This window comes from Oreochromis niloticus, linkage group LG19 (assembly GCF_001858045.2).
Source record: "Oreochromis niloticus isolate F11D_XX linkage group LG19, O_niloticus_UMD_NMBU, whole genome shotgun sequence".
Classification (NCBI taxonomy): domain Eukaryota; kingdom Metazoa; phylum Chordata; class Actinopteri; order Cichliformes; family Cichlidae; genus Oreochromis; species Oreochromis niloticus.
Window position 1 is genome coordinate 21,796,154 of NC_031983.2, and position 23,428 is coordinate 21,819,581.

The following is a 23,428-nucleotide window of genomic DNA, read 5'->3' on the forward strand; positions in this document are numbered from 1 at the left end:
CTTGTCTTTATCTGCACTCCCATCCATTGTCACAGTCACTCCAGGCTCTGGAAATTTGCTTGGTCCTACCATGTATCCCAGGAGCTGCAGTTGGCTGTTTGTTTTCTTGTACCAGAGAATTATATTATAGTTGACTATAGTGTGTGAACAGGTGATTTCTGCTGTTTTTCCTTGTTCTTTATACATATCAGCAGGATTCTGGTGGACTTGGTCACTGAGTGAGGAACCTGTAAAAATTAATAATCAGCAACCTCAGATCAATATAAAATATAGAATGAGAGTAAATCTTGAAAAATTAAAAAAGTTAACAAGAGTGTGTTACCTGACACCAGGATAATGTTAAAGCTTATGCAGAAGAAAGTGATCATCATGTTGTGTTGCATAACTAAACTCAAGAACAGAGCTGTTGAGTTGTCTATGCTTTCATAACTGTATATTCAGTTCTCCAGATCATTCATAGGCCATTTCTTGGTAAACCCCTCCCATGCGGAAATCCAGTGATGTTGCTGTGTGTTCTGAATAGCCACTACGCCACAGACATACTGCCAGGTTATGAAAGGACTTGGTTCTAAATTGGAGGTGTCTTTATGACCTATATTTTCAAATATATTATGTGGGCATTTTATGTGATACTGCTGGGTTCCTATGAACGGTATAATGTCATTTTCTAACCCACTAAGTTTTTCAGTTATATTCAATTTCTTGAAAACTTTAATTTTTCTCAAACCAAACTTAAGGTCATGAGCTGTGGGTAGGGATTGAAAGGTTATTTACCTTAAAGAAAAATTTTTCTTTTTTCTTCTTTTTTTTTGTTTTTTGCAATATACAGGTCACCAAGTAAATCTTTAATATTGGAATGCCAACAAAGTTCCTGCAACTGCCCAAATTTTTATTGGAAGATTTAAAAATATCCAAAGACCACAGTTTTTTGTGGTCTCCACCAAAGGTTGCACAAGATGCACCAACATTTTTGGATTTTTAATTTTATTAGAAAGAAATCTGTCAAAGTCAGTAAAATCAGTGGCAAAGCTGGCAAATATGAACCACTTTTTTTCTATAGTGTGTCAAAAGTCTGAGATGGGACCTGTAGAGATCCGTCTGCCTGTGCTGTTAATAAGAATGCCATGATCAGTGGTGTCAAAGGCTTCAGATAAATCTAGTTGAACTAAAATGGAATATTCACCCTTATCTAAGCACATAAGAATATCATTAGTCAGTGCCATGGTTTTTTGGTAAATCATGCAACCTCTTTAATGAATATTTAATAGAAAATGCTAATCACCACTTTGTAAAGCCCACAGGGATAAGACCAATTATTTTGATTAGTGAGATGCAACGATTAATTTTCCTGTAACACTAAAAGAAACTTAAACTTACCAGTTATTTCCTTTCTGTGTGACTGATGTAATCCTTGTGATTTAGATCCTAATATGCTCATATTTTCATCTGAATCACCCACAAACAAGCTGTTGCTTTTGACTTTTATTATATATTAAAAATGTTATTAGTGTGATGTAATTAGAATGAACCAACAATAACATCACAGTTGAAAACTGAAACCACAAAAGCAGGTGTCTGAGATCAGTTTATTCCCTATACTTGTGTCAAACCACTGATTCAAGGCTGTGTAGTTTTTGTAGTGTTCAGAGGAGCTTTTTGTCACTGTGCTTCTCTCGCTGCACAGTAGTACACTGCACTGTGCTCTTGTTGTGCAACTTTGACTATCAGAGAGCCGTTCTTTGCTGTATTCCCACCCAAATGATATTGAAATTATCTTTATATTGTTCTTCAAATGTGACCGCTTTGAAGTACAAAAACCCGATGAGTTTCATAGCTGTCTCTCCAGGCAGCTGCTGGTACCAGAGCATCACTCTGTAGTTAGTCTTTTCATGACTGCAAAAAATCTCCACTTTGGATCTGACATCAGTGATGACCCCAGAGGGAGTCTCGCTGACCTCAACACCCACACAGACACCTGGATACAGGAAAAAAACAAAAAAAACAAAAACATTTTGTTTAAATCATAAACATTCACACTTTTAGATAATTTTATGTTATGCAAACAAGTTATTACCTGTCAGACACCAGAAGACAAGAAAGGGAATCATCTTTATATTCCTTTGATTTGTTTTAGAGTTTACTTTTTAATTACTGGGATTCGACTGACTGAGGTTTAAGAGGAAAGTGAAGTGAAAATTATACTGGCGGGGATTTAACAACAAGGTGGGGCGAGTGCATTCACTTTAAAACCATCCACTTTATTGGGTTTGAGTTTTTGTGTTACAGGGAGGGGTTTTCCTCTCAGTGTGCAAAGCTTGCTGCACAGTAATACACTGCACTGTGCTCAGGTGCCTTTAGGTCCACTATAAACATAGAAGCATTCTTTGCGTTATCTCCACTCAAATCTCCACTAATATTAAAATGTGTCTTAAACGATTCCTCATGCTCTTTGTTGTTGTAATATAAATGTCCAATGCGCTTCAGAGCCTGGTCTCCAGGGGATTTCTGGTACCACTGCATGACCACGTAGTCGGTCTTTTCATGGCTGCAGACCAGCTGGACATTTTCTCCAGGTGTTCTGAAAATTTCCACAGGTGTTTGGAAAACTTTAACACCCAGACAAACACCTAGAAAGACAAAAAATGAATAATCTACATGGATACCATAAATAATATAAAGTGGGAATGATGAATGTGATTACCAGTGAGCCAAAACAAACTGAATAATGTCAGCATGATGAGCTTGGTGACAGCAAGCTCAGCCACAGGGATGAGACTAAAAATATGGTGACTACTTAAGCAATCATAGTTATATTCTACAGTGAGATACAGCTGACACTGTAAGTAAGAAGCCTGTGTAATGATGGGTAGCAATTAAAAGCTTTACTTCACATTAAGGACCTCCCATTTCAATGCTTCGTTCTAACCAGAAGACCAATGTTGGTTAGAACACAGGTGCAAGGGGCTGTAAGGGAGAAACTGCCAAGTGCAAGGTTTTTGTATTGTGACTCAGTGATATGTAGCACTGTGGTAACTCGCTGCACAGAAATACACTGCACTGCTATTGAAGTCGAGTCTTTTAATTGTTAATGTGCAGGTCTGGTCTTTATTTGCACTCCCCTCTATTGACACGTTCAGTCCGGTCTCTGGAGATCCTCTGTTTGCTAACATGTACCCCAGGAGCTGCAGCTGGTTATTTGATTGCTTGTACCAGAGGATTCGGTTGTGGTTGTCGTCGATACTCTGCAAACATTGAATTTTGGCTATATCTTCAGATGTTTTGTACATGTCAGCTGGTTCCTGGTGGACACGGTCGCTAGGAGAGAGGCCTGTTAAAAAAAATCGGAAAAGAAAATACACAAGACTTAATTAAATGCAATAAGTTAAAATACTGTGGTTTTAGCATGTTTAGAGAATTGCTTTATCAGCCAAATATATTAATAGATTTTATAAATTTCAAAAATGTCATTACCTGAAACCAGTATGGTGTTAAAAGTAGTGCTTAGCAATAAGACAAACATTTTGTGTTTTCTAAATGTTAGTGGAAAAATAAGAGACTGCAGTGTTGTTCTTATGGTCGGTTTTTCCTTCAGTTCATAAACATTTGTACTGGTAATTTCCAGCCTCCTTTCAAGTCAAGCTGCCTATCAGCACACAGACATAAACAGGAAATGGGTGGACTTGGATAAACCTCCTCTTAATGTTACAATCAAGTCAGCTACTGTGGGGCTGTACTGCCACCTTATGAAAGGAAACAATATAACTGGCTTTAAGCTTGCTTGTCATGGAGTTTCATGCAGACATGGAAACCACTATGATAAGGTTTTTGTATTGAGGATGAGTGATATGTAGCACTGTGGTATGTAGCAGCACAGAAGTACACGGCACCACTGTTCAGGGTGAGATGTTTAACAGTTAATGTGCAGGTCTGGTCTTTATTTGCACTCCCAGTTATTGACACGTTCACTCCGGTCTCTACATTTGCCATGCTTATGTACAAGCGTCCCAGGAACTGTAGCTGCTTGTTCTTTAACTGCTTGTACCAAAGGATTTGATCGTAGCTGTCTATTCTGTGTGAACAGTAGATTTTGGCTGTATCTGTTGAATTTATATAAATGTCAGCTGGTCTCTGGTGGACTTTGTCACTGAGAGAGGAGCCTGTGGGGAAAGAAACAAGAAAGAATTAGACCAAAAAAGGACATGAGCATTGAGGCTGCCAAGATGCAAAGCCAAATTTAAAAAACATTTTAAAAAATTGAATGAAGTAATACTTAAACTGCACATTTACAAGACTGGAGTAAACACTGGTATGTTTAATACCTGAAACAGAAAACATTTTAAAATAATGGAAAGAAATAAGATGATCATTTTGACTCCTGGCTTGAATTAGAGGCAATCAGATACAGCAAATGAAGCAGTTGCAATATTTATAACCTCCTTTTTGAGTAAGCCTTCCCCAGCAATTTTGTGGGTGGTGTCACTGTACACCTTCTTCCACCTAAACATATGCTTTACATTCGCAATACAAATGAATATATTCCAGATATTGCATGCAGGTGCATGGGCCTGTGAGCTGTGACATAGAGATCAAATAAAATATGATTGAGAGGTTTTTGTATTGAGGATGAGTGATATGTAGCACTGTGGTATCTAGCAGCACAGAAGTACACAGCACTTCTGTTCAGGGTGAGATCTTTAATAGTCAACGTGCAGGTCTTGTCTTTATTTGCATTTCCAATTATTGTCACATTTGCCCCAGTCTCTGGATTTCCTAGGTTTCCTACTATGTACCCCAGGAACTGTAGATGGCCTTTTGTTTGCTTGTACCAGAGGATTCGGTCATAGTTGTCTATACTGTGTGAACAGGTGATGTCTGCTGTTTCTCCTTGTTCTTTATACATATGAGCTGGATTCTGGTGGACCTGGTCACTGAGTGAGGAACCTGTGAAACAAAAAATGTTAACAAAAAATGTAAAACATAGTAATATGAGAGAGAATCTTCAAAAATGGAAAAGAGCTCATTACCTGACACCAGGATCATTTTAAAGCTCATACAGAACAAAAAGATGATCATTTTTGGTTGCTCGCAGATTCATGGATTTATGTTGTCTGCGTTATTGCTTCTTTACTTTCATAGCTGTAGCTTCTGTAACACTGATATCTCATATCTGAATTAACCCCTCCCATTTGGAAATCAACTTCTTTTCGGTGGGCAATGTGTTCTTAACAGCCACAAACTGTTGACATACTGCCACCTCATGACAGGACTCAAAATAACAACAACCCAGAAACACCTGGTGTAGTAGATTGCTATTTTTCAGCACCTGCTGGAAAGCTGATGACAAAGCTTTGTAAGCTCTCCAATAGTGTTTCTAAATTTTCTATTACAATTTTCTCTTCTTTCTTTGCCAGTGGCAGCCTGAACAGTAGAACGATATGGCAAAAGGTTCTGACATTTGCGACAGTGTTTGACTCTTTTCACCAAGTTTCATGCATAAACCTCAAGTAACACCAGTGGGTCAAAGTTATAGGTGTATTTATGTATCTTTGAGCCATATGCATACATTTTAAACATGCATCAAAGTAGTTACCATATCATTTTCCACCGTATTGCATTTTTCACCATATACAGTTTAGTTTTGAAAAAGTACATTTTTTTTAGTATCCACAAAGATTTGTGTCATTTTAACAACTGTGATGTACAGTATGAACACAACATATTAGCAACACTTCTAACAATAAATAAATATAAATATTAAATATAAATCAAGAACAATCATCAACATATAACCTGCTACTAAATGTATCACCTATCACTTTTGCTGTTGTAGCACATTAGAGTCCTCAAACAGTGCACATTGTGGAGAGGGAGTTTTTGTGTTGAGGCGCAGTGATAAGTAGCACTGTGGTAACGAGCAGCACAGAAGTACACCGCACTGCTGCTCACTGTGAGATCTGCGATTGTTAATGTGCAGGTTTCGTCTTTATTTGCATTTCCAGCCATTGTCACATTAACTCCAGGCTCTGGGTTTCTTAGGTTTTCAAACATGTATCCCAGGAAATGAAGCTCTTTGCTTTTTGTTTGCTTGTACCAGAGGATTCGATCATAGTCATCTATACTGTGCGAACAGTTGATTGTGGCCGTTTGTCCCTGAATTTGGAACATATCAGCTGGAATCTGGTGGACTTGGTCACTGAGTGAAGAACCTGTGGGAAATGGATCATAATTAACCATAAATAACCATTGAGCAGTACGGAAACAAACAACTTTACACATGGAAAAGTAAAACCAAACTTAATTATCAAGACATATAAAAAGTCAGTTACCTGAAACCTGTATGATATTAAAGATTATACAGAAGACAGGTGTCATCATTTTGTCTTTCATAGTTTCATTTAAGAAGGTCCTTGTAATGCCTTCTGTGCTCTAAAACTGTGTGTATGAAGTTCTGATTTCTTATGTGAGTTTAACCGTCCCATGGGTGGGGTGAGGGGTTAGTTCATTAGGTGGTGTCATAATGCACTCTTCTCTTCCTGAACTGTCACTACTAAAGTTCTGCTGCTACCTGTAGAAGTAATCGAAGTACCGTAATACTTGACCTGAACTGAAACTCCAAAACCCTGGTTATCCAGTAGAAAATATATATATTTTCCATCTATGTTCCTGAGCTCTCTGATTAGCTGTTTAAATGAAGTTAGAAGGTTGGATATTATGTTAAGAGATGGGGTATCCCGCGTCTTGCTGTAGGATAAGTGGAAAAGAATGGGTGGGTGTGTGGATGCCAGTCATTCTGTCTGGATTCAGAGAAACACCCTGGACAGGTCACCAGTCTGTCACAGGACTAACACAGAGAAACAGATAACCGTTCATAGTCACATTCACACCTATGGGCAATTTAGAACCCCCAGTTAACATAGCCCTGCTAATTGCATGTCCTTTGACTGTGGGAGAAAGCACGAGTACCTGGGAGGAATGTGGACTCATGTTTTCCCCATAAGTTAATTTAACTGAGCAGAGTGACAAGTACAGATGACCATTTTAATGGACAGTACCTCTAATGAAGAACAGAGCTAAAGAGGGCTTGATCAGATCAATTGTGATCAATAATTGTGCTCTGACGAACCTAAATTTAAGAAACAAGCGTGTGTGTGAGCTGTGATTTGGGAAGTTGAAGACCTTCATATGATCCTCTGATCTGTAGTTGTACTTGAGGTCCCCCTACAGTACAGGAAATAATTGCAACACTTGTGCCGACCATTCAGTGAGGTTTTTGTTCAGCTTTCACATGAGTCTGTATCACTGTGCTTACTGACGGCACAGAAATACCAGCCGCTGTCTTTTGGCTGCAGGTCCTTCACTGTAAATGTCCCATCGCGAACCTCAGTCTTTGTGGCTGAGTATTTCTCTTTTTTGAATTTTCCAAAGTCGTGATCGTATTTTTTGGCTGTTGTCGTGAACACAATCAGTTCCATATTTTCTCCTGGCAGCTGTCTGTACCAGTACATCTGGATATAGTTAGCATCCTTGGTATGGCTGCAGTCCATTGTTGCATTATTACCCTGTCGTTCCCACAGCATGGGAGTTTGTGTGACATCCTTGGCATCAATTAGACCTGTGTGTGTAGAACAGTTTGATTAATAATGAACATTTTTAAGTATAAAACTTTAAATCATAATCACTTGATTCTGCCTTCCCTAAAATAAGAAACACCATAAATGAGATTTTACTCAACTCACCTTTGATCCAAAGCAGAAATATCAAAAAGCTGAGGTGACCATATGTGAAAATGTCCATGTTGTAGACGACAGGAACACATGAATAAATGACAGTTTGAATTTATGTTGATATCAAGAGTTTCAGGTGGGCGTGTCACTGCTTTGTGGGGAGCTCTGTGATCCTGTTATGTGGCTTCACCACTGACAGTTGTATTTGTGGTACTTGACATCCCCCTGCAGTCCATGATGCCTCTGTGTCTCTATGTTAGCCCTGCCACAGCATGACAACCTGTCCGGTGTGTACCCCACCTCTCGTCCTGTGACCCTGAATTGGATAAGCAGAACAGAATGGATTAATGGAAGAAGTTCATTGGGAAACATCTGATACACACAGCAAATGGATGAAACAATATGAGGAGGGATCGTTTAACCATTATGTCCATGCTGTTTCAGATGGTTTCATGAAGTACAACTGTTGGTTACAACTTTTAATGATACTAGATGAAGGCTGAAGAAGACAGATTACAAGATGCTTTCATCTTTATGATCGTTGTTTCAACATTTATGCGGCTGACTGTGAAAATCTTGATAGAAAAATGGGTACAGCTTGATTGCAGCAAACAGAATTATGCGTCTGGCTTTAATCATAGATCAAAATTAATGATCTAATTCTTCCAATGATTCTTGGAACTATTAATATTTAAAATGAGCCACCAATGTGAAACTTTCAGTAACTTTTTTCCAAGGCTAGATTTAGTTGCATATTGGTTGCAGGTGTTCAGATATTAATCTCTCTGCAGAGACATTAGGAGAGGTTTTTGTATTGACTTCAGTGGAATCTGTAGTACCGTGCTGGCAGCACAGAAATACACAGCACTGTCAGTCACTGAAACATTAGAAATGGTCAGGTTTGAATGTTTTCTGGCATTTCCATCAAAGCTGATTTTCCCTTTCACATCATCCTCGGGGTATGGATATTCCCCATTTAGGTATCCGAGGAACTTTAAAGCTCTGTGTTCGTCTTGTTTGTACCAGAGAATCCGATCAAAAATTGACACATTATGTGAACAGTGGATCTGACTGGAAACAGATTGACCAACTTTCTTAATGATGGAAGGAGGTGTTTGCAGGACAGTGTAGGTGCTAGAAACTCCTGTGGGAACACAAAAATAACACGTGATTTTTAAGAAATGAAATTAACAGCTGTGTGATGATTTCCTGATCGTAAAATACTCACCATAATCCCCCATCAGCTGAAAGAAAAAGAGAATGAAGACTGTGGACATCATTCTGAACATAGACCCTATAGTACACCACAGTTAACACATGACTGATATGAAATCAAAGCACTGACTTTATCAACAAACAGACAGCTGATCTGTGATATTTGGGCGTGTACAATGTCTTTACGTACTTTCATTTCATTAACCGACTTTTGTCTCCCCCTGTAGGTGGGAAAAATGATATCAGTGCCCTCAGCAAATACAGATTTGTATGAAGCTGGGCCATTTATAAGTGAATTTGAGTGTACTTGTGTCCTGATATGTAAAACCTTCAAGTTGAAATGGGATGTAATTTGTTTTTCAAATGACTATATTTGGTGTTAATTTCTACATTAATTCCCATTTTTATATATAAAACCACTTTTGTTAATACTACATGAAGGCTGAAGAAGACAGATTACAGGATACTTTGTCTTTTCTTTAATCATTGTTTAAACATTTATATGGCTGACTGTGAAAATCTTGACAGAAAAATTGATCTGGCTTGATTGCAGGAAGCAAAATTATGTGTCTGGCTTTAATCATAGATTAACATTAATGCTTTAATTCTTCCAGCGATTGAAGCAACTATTAATATTTGAAATGAGCCACCAATGTGATTTCAAAGGGGATGAAAATTAGCTTGAAACTTTCAGTAAGGCTAGATTTAGTTACATACTGGCTGCAGGTGTTCAGATATTAATCTCTCTGCAGAGACATTAGGAGAGGTTTTTGTATTGCCTTTAGTGGAATCTGTAGTACCGTGCTGGCAGCACAGAAATACACAGCACTGTCAGTCACTGAAACATTAGAAATGGTCAGGTTTGAATGTTTTCTGGCATCTCCATCAAAGTTGATTTTCCCTTTCACATCATCCTCGGGGATTGGGGATTTTACATTTAGGTATCCGAGGAACTTTAGAGCTCTGTGTTCATCTTGTTTATACCAGAGAATCTGATTAAAAGACGACACCTCATGTGAACAGTGGATCTCACTGGATACAGATTGACCAACTTTCTTAATGATGGAAGGAGGTGTTTGCTGGACCGTGTAGGTGCTAGAAACTCCTGTTGGGGGGGAAAAGAAAAACATATGATTTTTTAAAAAAGAAATTACCAGATGTGTGGAAATCTTATGACGTTAGAATACTCACCATACTTCGCTATGAGCTGAAAGAAATAGATCAAGAAGACTGTAGATATCATGTTGAATATAGACCCTTTCTTTTCTGTCCTGTGGAGTTCATCACAGTTAAAGATGTGAAACCAAAGCTTTGACTTTATCAGTATGCTGTAGATATTGTGGCATTTTGGGCGTATGCAAAATGTTTGTGACATTATTTCATTTGCTGACATTTGTCTCCCCCTGTGGGTGTGAAATATATCATCTTTGTCATCACCAAAAACAGATTTTTACGAAGTTGGGCTGTCTTTGAGTGAAATATGTTTGTTTGTTTTATTTTGTTTTTTTTAACTTAATGGTTGGCAGTAATTTCAGTGTGTGTGTATATGGTTCTGTATGTCATATCATTAACCGGTCATTTAAAACTGTAACTAAATATATCTTTATTTATTTTACTGATTAATTTTGTTTGTATCTACTGAATGACTTAATGAGCCTGTGAATATGAGTTTATAATTTTCTATGAATGGTTTTTCATGCCGTCATTTATGTGGAAGCTTCATATATGCAAACAGAGCATTGAAGAGAGTTTTATCCAGCCAGCTGTGATCATCATCCTGTTCAGAGGAACCAAAACTTAAATGTGTGTGTGGTGGGAAGATGAAGACCTTCATATGATCCTCTGATCTGTAGTTGTACTTGAGGTCCCCCTACAGTACAGGAAATAATTGCAACACTTGTGCCAACCATTCAGTGAGGTTTTTGTTCAGCTTTCACATGAGTCTGTATCACTGTGCTCACTGACGGCACAGAAATACCAGCCACTGTCTTTTGGCTGCAGGTTCTTCACTGTAAATGTCCCATCACGAGCCTCAGTCTTTGTGGCTGAGTATTTCTCTTTTTTGAATTTTCCAAAGTCATGATCGTATTTTTTGGCTGTTGTCGTGAACACAATCAGTTCCATATTTTCTCCTGGAAGCTGTCTGTACCAGTACATCTGGAAATAGGAAGCACCCTTGGTATGGCTGCAGTCCATTGTTGCATTATTACCCTGTTGTTCCCACAGCATGGGAGTTTGTGTGACATCCTTGGCATCGGTTAGACCTGTGTGTGTAGAACACTTCAATTAATAATGAAGATGTTTAAGTATAAAACTTTAAATCATAATCACTTGTTTCTGCCTTCCCTAAAATAAGAAACACCATAAATGAGATTTTACTCAACTCACCTTTGATCCAAAGCAGAAATATCAAAAAGTGGAGGTGACCATATATGAAAATGTCCATGTTGTAGACGACAGGAACACATGAATAAATGACAGTTTGAATTTATGTTGATATCAAGAGTTTCAGGTGGGCGTGTCACTGCTTTGTGGGGAGCTCTGTGATCCTGTTATGTGGTGTCACCACTGACAGTTGTATTTGTGGTACTTGACATCCCCCTGCAGTCCATGATGCCTCTGTGTCTCTATGTTAGCCCTGCCACAGCATGACAACCTGTCCAGTGTGTACCCCACCTCTTTATTAGGAAACATCTGATACACACAGCAAATGGATGAAACAGTATGAGGAGAGATCGTTTAACCATTATGTCCATGCTGTTTTTAAATGGTTTCATGAAGTGCAACTGTTGGCTTCCGCTTTTACCGATACTAGATGAAGGCTGAGAAAGACAGATTACAAGAGGGTTTGCAGTTTTATGATCGTTGTTTCAAAATGTATGTGGCTGACTGTGAAAATCTTGACAGAAAAATGGTTACGGCTTGATTGCAGGAAGCAAAATGGCTTTAATCATAGATCAAAATTAATACTCTAATTCTCCCAATGATTCTTGCAACTATTAATATTTGAAAATAGCCACCAATGTGACTTCAAAGGGGATAAAAATTAGCTTGAAACTTTGAGTAATTTTTTTCCAAGGCTAGATTTAGTTACATACTGGCTGCAGGTGTTCAGATATTAATCTCTCTGCAGAGACTTTAGGAGAGGTTTTTGTATTGCCTTTAGTGGAATCTGTAGTACCGTGCTGGCAGCACAGAAATACACAGCACTGTCAGTCACTGACACATTAGAAATGGTCAGGTTTGAATGTTTTCTGGCGTCTCCATCAAAGTTGATTTTCCCTTTCACATCATCCTCGGGGTTTGGGGATTTTACATTTAGGTATCCGAGGAACTTTAGAGCTCTGTGTTTGTCTCGTTTGTACCAGAGAATCCAATTAAAAGTTGACACACTGTGTGAACAGTGGATCTCACTGGATACAGATTGACCAACTTTCTTAATGATGGAAGGAGGTGTTTGCTGGACCGTGTAGGTGCTAGAAACTCCTGTTGGGGGAAAAAGAAAAACATATGATTTTTAAAAAAAGAAATTACCAGATGTGTGGAAATTTCCTGACGTTAGAATACTCACCATACTTCCCTATGAGCTGAAGGAAATAGATCAAGAAGACTGTAGATATCATGTTGAATATAGACCCTTCCTTTTCTGTCCTGTGGAGTTCATCACAGTTAAAGATGTGAAACCAAAGCTTTGACTTTATCAGTATGCTGTAGATATTGTGGCATTTTGGGCGTATGCAAAATGTTTGTGACATTATTTCATTTGCTGACATTTGTCTCCCCCTGTGGGTGTGAAATATAGATTTCTTTGTTATCAGTTGGGCTGTCTTTGTGTGAAATATGTTTTGTTTGTTTTATTTTGCTTTTTTAACATAATGGTTGGTAGTAATTTCAGAGGGTGTGTGTATATGGTTCTGTATGTCATATCATTAACCGGTCATTTAAAATTGTAACTAAATCTGTCTTTCTTTATTTTACCGATTGATTTTGTTTGTATCTACTGAATGAGTTAATAAACCTGCGAATATGAGTTTATAATTTTCTATGAATGGTTTTTCATGTGGTCATGTATGTGGAAGCTCATATATGCAGCTTTATGATAAAAAAAAAAAATAATTGTTTAATCCATGGATTTATGTTTTTTGACTTATACAGATTTCTTTGAACATTATTGCAGTTAGTCATGGCACTGCGGCCCCTGACGCACCGCAGAGAAATACAAGCCTGCTTTAAGAGACCGTCTTTTCAGTTACAGTTGCAACACTAGTAGTAGTCTATCTAACAGCTATACAGTAATAGTAAAGCTGAAAAGCATTCACAGTCTCTAAGTGCCATTACAAATAATGAGTCTAAAGTTCCCTGTGTGTGAGATTATCTTCTGCTTCCTGACACCAGCAGTGCGGTATTATTTCAAGTGTCTAAGTCACTTGTTTGACTGTGTTGACTTACAGCACAGAAATGCACTCTTCTCTTCATCCAGCACCTTCTCCACTGTCAGAGATCCAGTTTGAATGTCACTCTTTCTTACTGAACATTTGTCCTCATGAGGCCTCCTTCATATTTTTGCAGGAGATTTAGAGACGTGAAAAAGGACATACTTCATTCCCTCACATGGCAGCTTTTTAAATCTGTGCAGGTTAAAAACTATCAAGCTTCCTTTGAATGAAGATGGAATAATAAACATGCATTCAGCAGTTTGACTGTAAGTGAGTAGTACAGATCAGCACTTCCAGTGAAGAACATTTTTGTTTTATTGTGTTCTGGGGATCTTAAACTTAAGAGACCAGAGTCTCTGTTAGTGTGTGTGAGCTGTGATTTGGGAAGTTGAAGACCTTCATATGATCCTCTGATCTGTAGTTGTACTTGAGGTCCCCCTACAGTACAGGAATAATGCAACACTTGTGCCAACCATTCAGTGAGGTTTTTGTTCAGCTTTCACATGAGTCTGTATCACTGTGCTTACTGACGGCACAGAAATACCAGCCGCTGTCTTTTGGCTGCAGGTTCTTCACTGTAAATGTCCCATCGCGAGCCTCAGTCTTTGTGGCTGAGTATTTCTCTTTGCCGAATTTTCCAAAGTCGTGATCGTATTTTTTGGCTGTTGTCGTGAACACAATCAGTTCCATATTTTCTCCTGGCAGCTGTTTGTACCAGTACATCTGGAAATGGTTAGCATCCTTGGTATGGCTGCAGTCCATTGTTGCATTATTACCCTGTCGTTTCCACAGCATGGGAGTTTGTGTGACATCCTTGGCATCAATTAGACCTGTGTGTGTAGAACAATATGTTAATAATGAAGATGTTTAAGTATAAAACTTTAAATCATAATCACTTGTTTCTGCCTTCCCTAAAATAAGAAACACCATAAATGAGATTTTACTCAACTCACCTTTGATCCAAAGCAGAAATATCAAAAAGCTGAGGTGACCATATGTGAAAATGTCCATGTTGTAGACGACAGGAACACATGAATAAATGACAGTTTGAATTTATGTTGATATCAAGAGTTTCAGGTGGGCGTGTCACTGCTTTGTGGGGAGCTCTGTGATCCTGTTATCTTCGGTTACACCACTGACAGTTGTATTTGTGGTACTTGACATCCCCCTGCAGTCCATGATGTCTCTGTGTCTCTATGTTAGCCCTGCCACAGCATGACAACCTGTCCGGTGTGTACCCCGCCTCTTGTCCTGTGACCCTGAATTGGATAAGCAGAACAGAATGGATTAATGGAAGAAGTTCATTGGGAAACATCTGATACACACAGCAAATGGATGAAACAATATGAGGAGGGATCGTTTAACCATTATGTCCATGCTGTTTCAGATGGTTTCATGAAGAACAACTGTTGGTTACAACTTTTAATGATACTAGATGAAGGCTGAGGACGACAGATTACAAGATGCTTTGTCTTTTTGTGAACGTTGTTTCAACATGTTAGAAAAATGGGTACGGCTTGATTTCAGGAAACAGAATTATGTGTCTGGCTTTAATCATAGATCAAAATAAATGCTCTACTCCATCCAATGATTCTTGCAACTATTAATATTTGATATGAGCCACCAATGTGAGTTCAGAGGGGATGAAAATTAGCTTGAAACTTTCAGTAAATTTTGTCCAAGGCTAGATTTAGTTACATACTGGCTGCAGGTGTTCAGATATTAATCTCTCTGCAGAGACATTAGGAGAGGTTTTTGTATTGCCTTTAGTGGAATCTGTAGTACCGTGCTGGCAGCACAGAAATACACAGCACTGTCAGTCACTGACACATTAGAAATGGTCAGGTTTGAATGTTTTCTGGCATCTCCATCAAAGTTGATTTTCCCTTTCACGTCATCCTCGGGGTTTGGTGAGATTACATTTAGGTATCCGAGGAACTTTAGAGATCTGTGTTTTTCTCGTTTATACCAGAGAATCTGAGTAAAAGATGACACACTGTGTGAACAGTGGATCTCACTGGATACAGATTGACCAACTTTCTTAATGATGGAAGGAGGTGTTTGCTGGACCGTGTAGGTGCTAGAAACTCCTGTTGGGGGAAAAAGAAAAACATATGATTTTTAAAAAAAGAAATTACCAGATGTGTGGAAATTTCCTGACGTTAGAATACTCACCATACTTCCCTATGAACTGAAGGAAAAAGATCAAGAAGACTGTAGATATCATGTTGAATATAGACCCTTTCTTTTCTGTCCTGTGGAGTTCATCACAGTTAAAGATGTGAAACCAAAGCTTTGACTTTATCAGTATGCTGTAGATATTGTGGCATTTTGGGCGTATGCAAAATGTTTGTGACATTATTTCATTTGCTGACATTTGTCTCCCCCTGTGGGTGTGAAATATAGATTTCTTTGTTATCAGTTGGGCTGACTTTGAGTGAAATATGTTTTGTTTGTTTTATTTTGCTTTTTTAACATAATGGTTGGCAGTAATTTCAGAGGGTGTGTGTATATGGTTCTGTATGTCATATCATTAACCGGTCATTTAAAATTGTAACTAAATCTGTCTTTCTTTATTTTACCGATTGATTTTGTTTGTATCTACTGAATGAGTTAATAAACCTGCGAATATGAGTTTATAATTTTCTATGAATGGTTTTTCATGTGGTCATGTATGTGGAAGGTTCATATATGCAGCTTTATGATAAAAAAAATAATTGTTTAATCCATGGATTTATGTTTTTTGACTTATACAGATTTCTTTGAACATTATTGCAGTTAGTCATGGTACTGCGGCCCCTGACACACCGCAGAGAAATACAAGCCTGCTTTAAGAGACTGTCTTTTCAGTTACAGTTGCAACACTAGTAGTAGTCTATCTAACAGCTATACAGTAATAGTAAAGCTGAAAAGCATCCACAGTCTCTAAGTGCCATTACAAATAATGAGTCTAAAGTTCCCTGTGTGTGAGATTATCTTCTGCTTCCTGACACCAGCAGTGCAGTATTATTTCAAGTGTCTAAGTCACTTGTTTGACTGTGTTGACTTACAGCACAGAAATGCACTCTTCTCTTCATCCAGCACCTTCTCCACTGTCAGAGATCCAGTTTGAATGTCACTCTTTGTTACTGAACATTTGTCCTCATGAGGCCTCCTTCATATTTTTGCAGGAGATTTAGAGACGTGAAAAGGACATACTTCATTCCCTCACATGGCAGCTTTTTAAATCTGTGCAGGTTAAAAACTATCAAGCTTCCTTTGAATGAAGATGGAATAATAAGCATGCATTCAGCAGTTTGACTGTAAGTGAGTAGTACAGATCAGCACTTCCAGTGAAGAACATTTTTATTTTATTGTGTTCTGGGGATCTTAAACTTAAGAGACCAGAGTCTCTGTTAGTGTGTGTGAGATGGGAGTTGGGAAGTTGAAGAGCTTCATACGATTCTGATCTGCAGTTGTACTTGAGGTCCCCCTACAGTACAGGAAATAATTGCAACACTTGTGCCAACCATTCAGTGAGGTTTTTGTTCAGCTTTCACATGAGTCTGTATCACTGTGCTTACTGACGGCACAGAAATACCAGCCGCTGTCTTTTGGCTCCAGGTGCTTCACTGTAAATGTCCCATCGCGAGCCTCAGTCTTTGTGGCTGAGTATTTCTCTTTGCTGAATTTTCCAAAGTCGTGATCGTATTTTTTGGCTGTTGTCGTGAACACAATCAGTTCCATATTTTCTCCTGGCAGCTGTCTGTACCAGTACATCTGGATATAGGTAGCATCCTTGGTATGGCTGCAGTCCATTGTTGCATTATTACCCTGTCGTTCCCACAGCATGGGAGTTTGTGTGACATCCTTGGCATCAATTAGACCTGTGTGTGTGTGTGTGTAGAACAGTTTGGTTAATAATGAACATTTTTAAGTATAAAACTTTAAATCATAATCACTTGTTTCTGCCTTCCCTAAAATAAGAAACACCATAAATGAGATTTTACTCAACTCACCTTTGATCCAAAGCAGAAATATCAAAAAGCTGAGGTGACCATATGTGAAAATGTCCATGTTGTAGACGACAGGAACACATGAATAAATGACAGTTTGAATTTATGTTGATATCAAGAGTTTCAGGTGGGCGTGTCACTGCTTTGTGGGGAGCTCTGTGATCCTGTTAGGTGGTGTCACCACTGACAGTTGTATTTGTGGTACTTGACATCCCCCTGCAGTTCATGATGCCTCTGTGTCTCTATGTTAGCTCTGCCACAGCATGACAACCTGTCCAGTGTGTACCCCACCTCTTTATTAGGAAACATCTGATACACACAGCAAATGGATGAAACAATATGAGGAGGGATCGTTTAACCATTATGTCCATGCTGTTTTTAAATGGTTTCATGAAGTGCAACTGTTGGTTACAAATTTTACCGATACTAGATGAAGGCTGAGAAAAACAGATTACAAGATGCTTTTCATTTTTGTGATCGTTGTTTCAAAATGTATGTGGCTAACTGTGAAAATCTTGACAGAAAAATAGTTACGGCTTGACTGCAGGAAGCAAAATTATGCGTCTGGCTTTAATCATAGATCAAAATTAATGCTCTAATTCTCCCAGTGAGTGAAGCAACTATTAATATTTGAAATGAGCCACCAATGTGATTTCAAAGGGGATGAAAATTAGCTTGAAACTTTCGGTAAGGTTAGATTTAGTTACATACTGGCTGCAGGTGTTCAGATATTAATCTCTCTGCAGAGACATTAGGAGAGGTTTTTGTATTGCCTTTAGTGGAATCTGTAGTACCGTGCTGGCAGCACAGAAATACACAGCACTGTCAGTCACTGACACATTAGAAATGGTCAGGTTTGAATGTTTTCTGGCATCTCCATCAAAGTTGATTTTCCCTTTCACGTCATCCTCGGGGATTGGTGAGTTTACATTTAGGTATCCGAGGAACTTTAGAGCTCTGTGTTCATCTTGTTTGTACCAGAGAATCCGATTAAAAGACGACACCTCATGTGAACAGTGGATCTCACTGGATACAGATTGACCAACTTTCTTAATGATGGAAGGAGGTGTTTGCTGGACCGTGTAGGTGCTAGAAACTCCTGTTGGGGGAAAAAGAAAAACATATGATTTTTAAAAAGTGAAATTTCCAGATGAGTGGAAATTTTCTGACGTTAGAATACTCACCATACTTCCCTATGAGCTGAAAGAAATAGATCAAGAAGACTGTAGATATCATGTTGAATATAGACCCTTCCTTTTCTGTTCTGTGGAGTTCATCACAATTAAAATATGACAGATGTGAAACCAAAGCTTTGACTTTATCAGTATGCTGTGTAGATATTGTGGCATTTGGGCGTATGCAAAATGTTTGTGACATTATTTCATTTGCTGACATTTGTCTCCCCCTGTGGGTGTGAAATATATCATCTTTGTCATCAGCAAAAACAGATTTTTACGAAGTTGTGCCTTGAGTGAAATATGTTTTGGGGGTTTTTGTTTGTTTTGTTTTTAACATAATGGTTGGTAGTAATTTCAGTGTTTGTACAGTCATGTGAGAAAATTAGGACACCCCATTAAATAATCAGCTCTTTATTATGAAATGTTCACATATCAATTTCCAATCATGATTTTGTGTATTACTGGAAAAGAAAGTGGCGTAATTGCAATTAAACTACAAAAATGAACATTTTGTGAAACATGGAAAAAAAAAGATAAGCAAAAATGTTTATTTCAATGGAGGAAAAAGTTAGGACACCCTACCCCCTAGTAACTAGTGTTGCCTCCTTTGGCTGATATAACTTCAGCGAGACCTTTTGTAACCTTTTACCAATCTCTGACATCGATCAGAAGAAAGTTTGCCCCACTCCTCCATGCAGAATTCTTTCAGCTGTGAGATGTTTGAGGGTTTTCTGCCATGTACATCCAGTTTCAAGTCACCCCACTGAATCTCAATGGGGTTAAGATCAGGGCTTTGACTTGGCCATTCCAGGACTCTCCACTTCTTAGTTTTTAGCCAGTCCTTGGTGGATTTGCTGGAATGCTTTGGGTCATTGTCATGTTGCAGTATCCAGTTCTGCTTGAGCTTTAATTTTTTAACAGATGGTTTCACATGTTCTTCAAGCACCCTCTGATACACAGCAGAATTCATGATGGATTCTGTGATGGTGAGCTGGCCAGGTCCTGCTGCAGCAAAACATCCCCAAACTGTGATACTGCCACCTCCATGCTTCACAGTTGGTATGAGGCTCTTTTCTTGGAAGGCTGTATTTGGTTTACGCAAAACATGTCTACTGTTCTGGTGTCCAAATAATTCAATTTTAGACTCATCTGTCCAAAGAACATTATTCCAGAAGTCGTGGTCCTGGTCTATGTTCGCTCTGGCAAACTTCAGTCTGGTCTTAATGTTTTTCTTAGAGAGCAAAGGTTTCCTCCTTGCACACCTCCCGTGAAAGTCAAACTTGTGTAGTCTCTTTCTGATAGTAGAGTCATGCACTTTCACATCAACAGTAGCCAGAGCCTGCTGTAGTTCCCTTGATGACGTTTTAGGATTTTTGATGACTTCTTTGAGCATCTTGCCGTCTGCTCTGGGGGTGAATTTGCTTGGACAGCCAGACCTGGGCGTAGTGGCAGTTGTTTTGAATGTACTCCACTTGTAAACAATTTTCCGGATGGTGGAATGGCTGATATCAAATTCTTTTGAGATCTTTTTAAATCCCTTACCAGACTCGTAAGCAGCCACAATCTTCTTTCTGAGGGCATCACAGGGCTCTTTAGATCTCACCTTGGTGCTCACTTCAACAGTCTGGAGCACATCAAACTAAATCTGAGGTTTAAATAAGGCAAGTCTCCTTTAAAATGCTGGTTAACAATGTACTGATCATGTGCACCTGATGTGATACACCTGTGTGTGATTTTAACCATTTTAAGTGGGGTAATATGTGGGGGTGTCCTAATTTATTCCTCACCAGAAATTGCATTCTTTTTAAATTACATTTCACGTAAAGTTTTAAAAAGGCTTTTCTTATTTTTTAATTTTTTAGTTATATTATTTGGATCCCTCAGTATCATTAAAATTGGTATAAAATATCCATATGGCCGAATATATTTTAAAATATACAGGCTTTCATAGGGTGTCCTAATTTTCTCACATGAGTGTATATCGTTCTGTATGTCATATCATTAACCGGTCATTTAAACCTGTTTGTATCCACTGAATGAGTTAATCAGCCTGTGAATATGGGTTTATAATTTTCTGTAAATGTTTTTTCATGCAGTCATGTATGTGGAAGGCTCATATGTGCAGACAAAGCGCTGAAGACAGTTTGATCAAACCAGCTGTGATCATCATCCTGCTCAGAACCTAAACTTAAATGTGTGTGTGGTGGAAAGTTGAAGAGCTTCATACGATTCTGATCTGTAGTTGTACTTGAGGTCCCCCTACAGTACAGGGAATAATTGCAACACTTGTGCCAACCATTCAGTGAGGTTTTTGTTCAGCTTTCACATGAGTCTGTATCACTGTGCTCACTGACGGCACAGAAATACCAGCCGCTGTCTTTTGGCTCCAGGTTCTTCACTGTAAATGTCCCATCACGAACCTCAGTCTTTGTGGCTGAGTATTTCTCTTTGCTGAATTTTCCAAAGTCGTGATCGTATTTTTTGGCTGTTGTTGTGAAAACAATCAGTTCCATATTTTCTCCTGGCAGCTGTCTGTACCAGTACATCTGGACATAGAAAGCACCTTTGTTATGGCTGCAGTCAATTGTTGCATTATCACCCTGTTGTTCCCACAGCATGGGAGTTTGTGTGACATCATTGGCATCAGTTAGACCTGTATGTTTATAAATGTTTGGTTAATAATGACATTTTTTAAAAGTACAACGTTAAACCAAATACGCCTTGTGTAAATGAGATCTTAGTCTAATCCACCTTTCATCCAAAGAAGAAAAGTCAAACAGCTGAGCTGACCATGCTTGATGAGGTCCATCTTGTTGGAGATGCATGAATAAATGGCAGTATGAATTTACGTTGATATATAGAGTTGCAGGTGGGAGTGTCGCTGCTCTGTGCCATGCTGTGTGATCCTGAATCAAAGAGAAGTCGTGAGCATTTGTGGTGCTTGACATCCCCCTACAGTTCATGAGCTTGTGTTTTTATTCCTGACTGTTAAATTCTTCAGAGGACAAGACATCTAGCATGGTGGCAGGAAACACAATTATGTGTGTGACTTTAACAATTGATCAGAATTAATTCCCTGCTTTTTCCAACGATTATAATAACGCTTAAGGTTTAATCTAAGCCAGCAATATGTCTTCAAATGGGGTCAAATCTGCCTTGAAACTCTCAAAACCTTAAGGCTAGATTTAGTTGCATACTGGCTGCAGGTGTTCAGATATTAATCTGCCTCAGAGACATTAGGTAAGGTTTTGTATTGCCTTTAGTGGAAGCTGTAATACTATACTGAGCCCAATAATGCACATGTTTCTGTCAGTCACTGAAACATTAGAAATGGTCAGGTTTGAATGTTGTTTGACATTTCCATCAGAGCTGATTTTCACTTTCACATTATCTGCGTGGTTTGGATATTCCACTTTTAGGCATCCCATGAACTTTAGACCTCTGTGTTAATCTTGTTTGTACCAGAGAATCCGATCAAAAGTTAACACATCGTGTGAACAGTGGATCTGACTGGAAACAGATTGACCAACTTTCTTAATGATGGAAGGAGGTGTTTGCAGGACAGTGTAGGTGCTAGAAACTCCTGTGGGGTGAGCAGAGTGAAAAGTACAGATCACTATCATAGTGGACAGTACCTCCAACGAAGATAGAGCTGAAGAGAGTTTGATCAGACCAGCTGTGATCATCATCCTGTTCAGAGGAACCTAAACTTAAATGTGTGTGTGGTGGGAAGTTGGAAAAACTTCATACGATTCTGATCTGTAGTTGTACTTGAGGTCCCCCTACAGTACAGGAAATAATTGCAACACTTGTGCCAACCATTCAGTGAGGTTTTTGTTCAGCTTTCACATGAGTCTGTATCACTGTGCTCACTGACGGCACAGAAATACCAGCCGCTGTCTTTTGGCTGCAGGTCCTTCACTGTAAATGTCCCATCGCGAGCCTCAGTCTTTGTGGCTGAGTATTTCTCTTTGCTGAATTTTCCAAAGTCGTGATCGTATTTTTTGGCTGTTGTCGTGAACACAATCAGTTCCATATTTTCTCCTGGAAGCTGTCTGTACCAGTACATCTCCTAATAGGTAGCACCCTTGGTATGGCTGCAGTCCATTGTTGCATTATTACCCTGTTGTTCCCACAGCATGGGAGTTTGTGTGACATCCTTGGCATTGCTTAAACCTGTGTGTGTAGAACAGTTTGGTTAATAACGCAGATGTTTAAGTATAAAACTTTTAATTATGATCGCTTGTTTCTGCCGTCCCTAAAATAAGTACCAGCATAAATGAGATCTCAGTACATCTCACCTTTGATCCAAAGCAGAAATATCAAAAAGTGGAGGTGACCATATATGAAAATGTCCATGTTGTAGAAGATGGGAGCACATGAATAAATGACAGTTTGAATTTATGTTGATATCAAGAGTTGCAGGTGGGCGTGTCACTGCTTTGTGGGGAGCTCTGTGATCTGTGGTATCTCCATCGTCAGTTGTGAGTATTTGTGGTCCTTGACATCCCCCTACAGTTCATTATGTGAGATTTTTGTACAGGCGTTGAGTGTGGCTGCATCGCTGTGTTCACAGACAGCACAGAAATGCAAGCCTTGATCTCCTGGCACCAAATTCTTCACTATCAGTGTCCCACTGTGAGCATCACACTTGATGGCTGAGAACTTTTTACTCCTGAAGTCTGGTTCAAAGTCAGGTTCAGAGCTTGCAGTAGTAAACGCCATTTGTTTCATTAGTTCACCAGGCAGCTGTCTGTACCAGTGCATCTGGAAATAGGTAGCTCCCTTGGTGTGGCTGAAGTTTATAGTTGCATTATCACCCTGTTTTTTCCAAAGCGTGGAGCTCTGGGTGACATCTTTTCCATCAATTAGACCTGTGT

The 23,428-nt window shown here is 38.9% G+C and overlaps 2 protein-coding genes, 1 long non-coding RNA gene and 2 gene segments (V, D, J or C); 1 reads left to right on the forward strand and 4 right to left on the reverse strand.

Annotated features, from left to right (window-relative positions):
• The window catches only part of LOC100702154 (immunoglobulin lambda-1 light chain), a 95,331-nt gene that overhangs the window by 70,662 nt on the left and 1,241 nt on the right, over window positions 1–23,428 (reverse strand). Inside the window, exons 1-2 of one of the 2 annotated variants that reach the window (XM_025900822.1) lie at window positions 12,511–12,577; window positions 8,569–8,868 (exon numbers count right to left, since the gene is read on the reverse strand). The exons of the other annotated variant lie outside the window; for it this stretch is intronic. Coding sequence (XP_025756607.1) covers window positions 8,569–8,868; window positions 12,511–12,562 — 352 coding nt within the window. The 5' untranslated portion in view covers window positions 12,563–12,577. Of the gene's footprint in view, window positions 1–8,568; window positions 8,869–12,510; window positions 12,578–23,428 lie in introns of those variants that run through there. 2 annotated transcript variants of the gene reach the window in all.
• The window catches only part of ccdc177 (coiled-coil domain containing 177), a 198,558-nt gene that overhangs the window by 58,712 nt on the left and 116,418 nt on the right, over window positions 1–23,428 (forward strand). The gene's annotated exons all lie outside the window — the stretch shown is intronic.
• Window positions 2,835–4,619, reverse strand: LOC112843081 (uncharacterized). The gene is made up of 3 exons (XR_003215192.1): window positions 4,320–4,619; window positions 3,472–4,157; window positions 2,835–3,328 (listed from the first exon to the last, which is right to left on the reverse strand). It is a non-coding gene; the product is annotated as an uncharacterized LOC112843081 (long non-coding RNA).
• LOC109195795 (T cell receptor beta variable 19-like) lies at window positions 6,988–7,965 on the reverse strand. The segment is given in 2 exon segments: window positions 6,988–7,612; window positions 7,737–7,965. Coding segments are annotated over 2 exon segments (396 nt in total).
• On the reverse strand, window positions 16,595–17,525 carry LOC112843078 (T cell receptor beta variable 19-like). The segment is given in 2 exon segments: window positions 16,595–17,241; window positions 17,374–17,525. Coding segments are annotated over 2 exon segments (396 nt in total).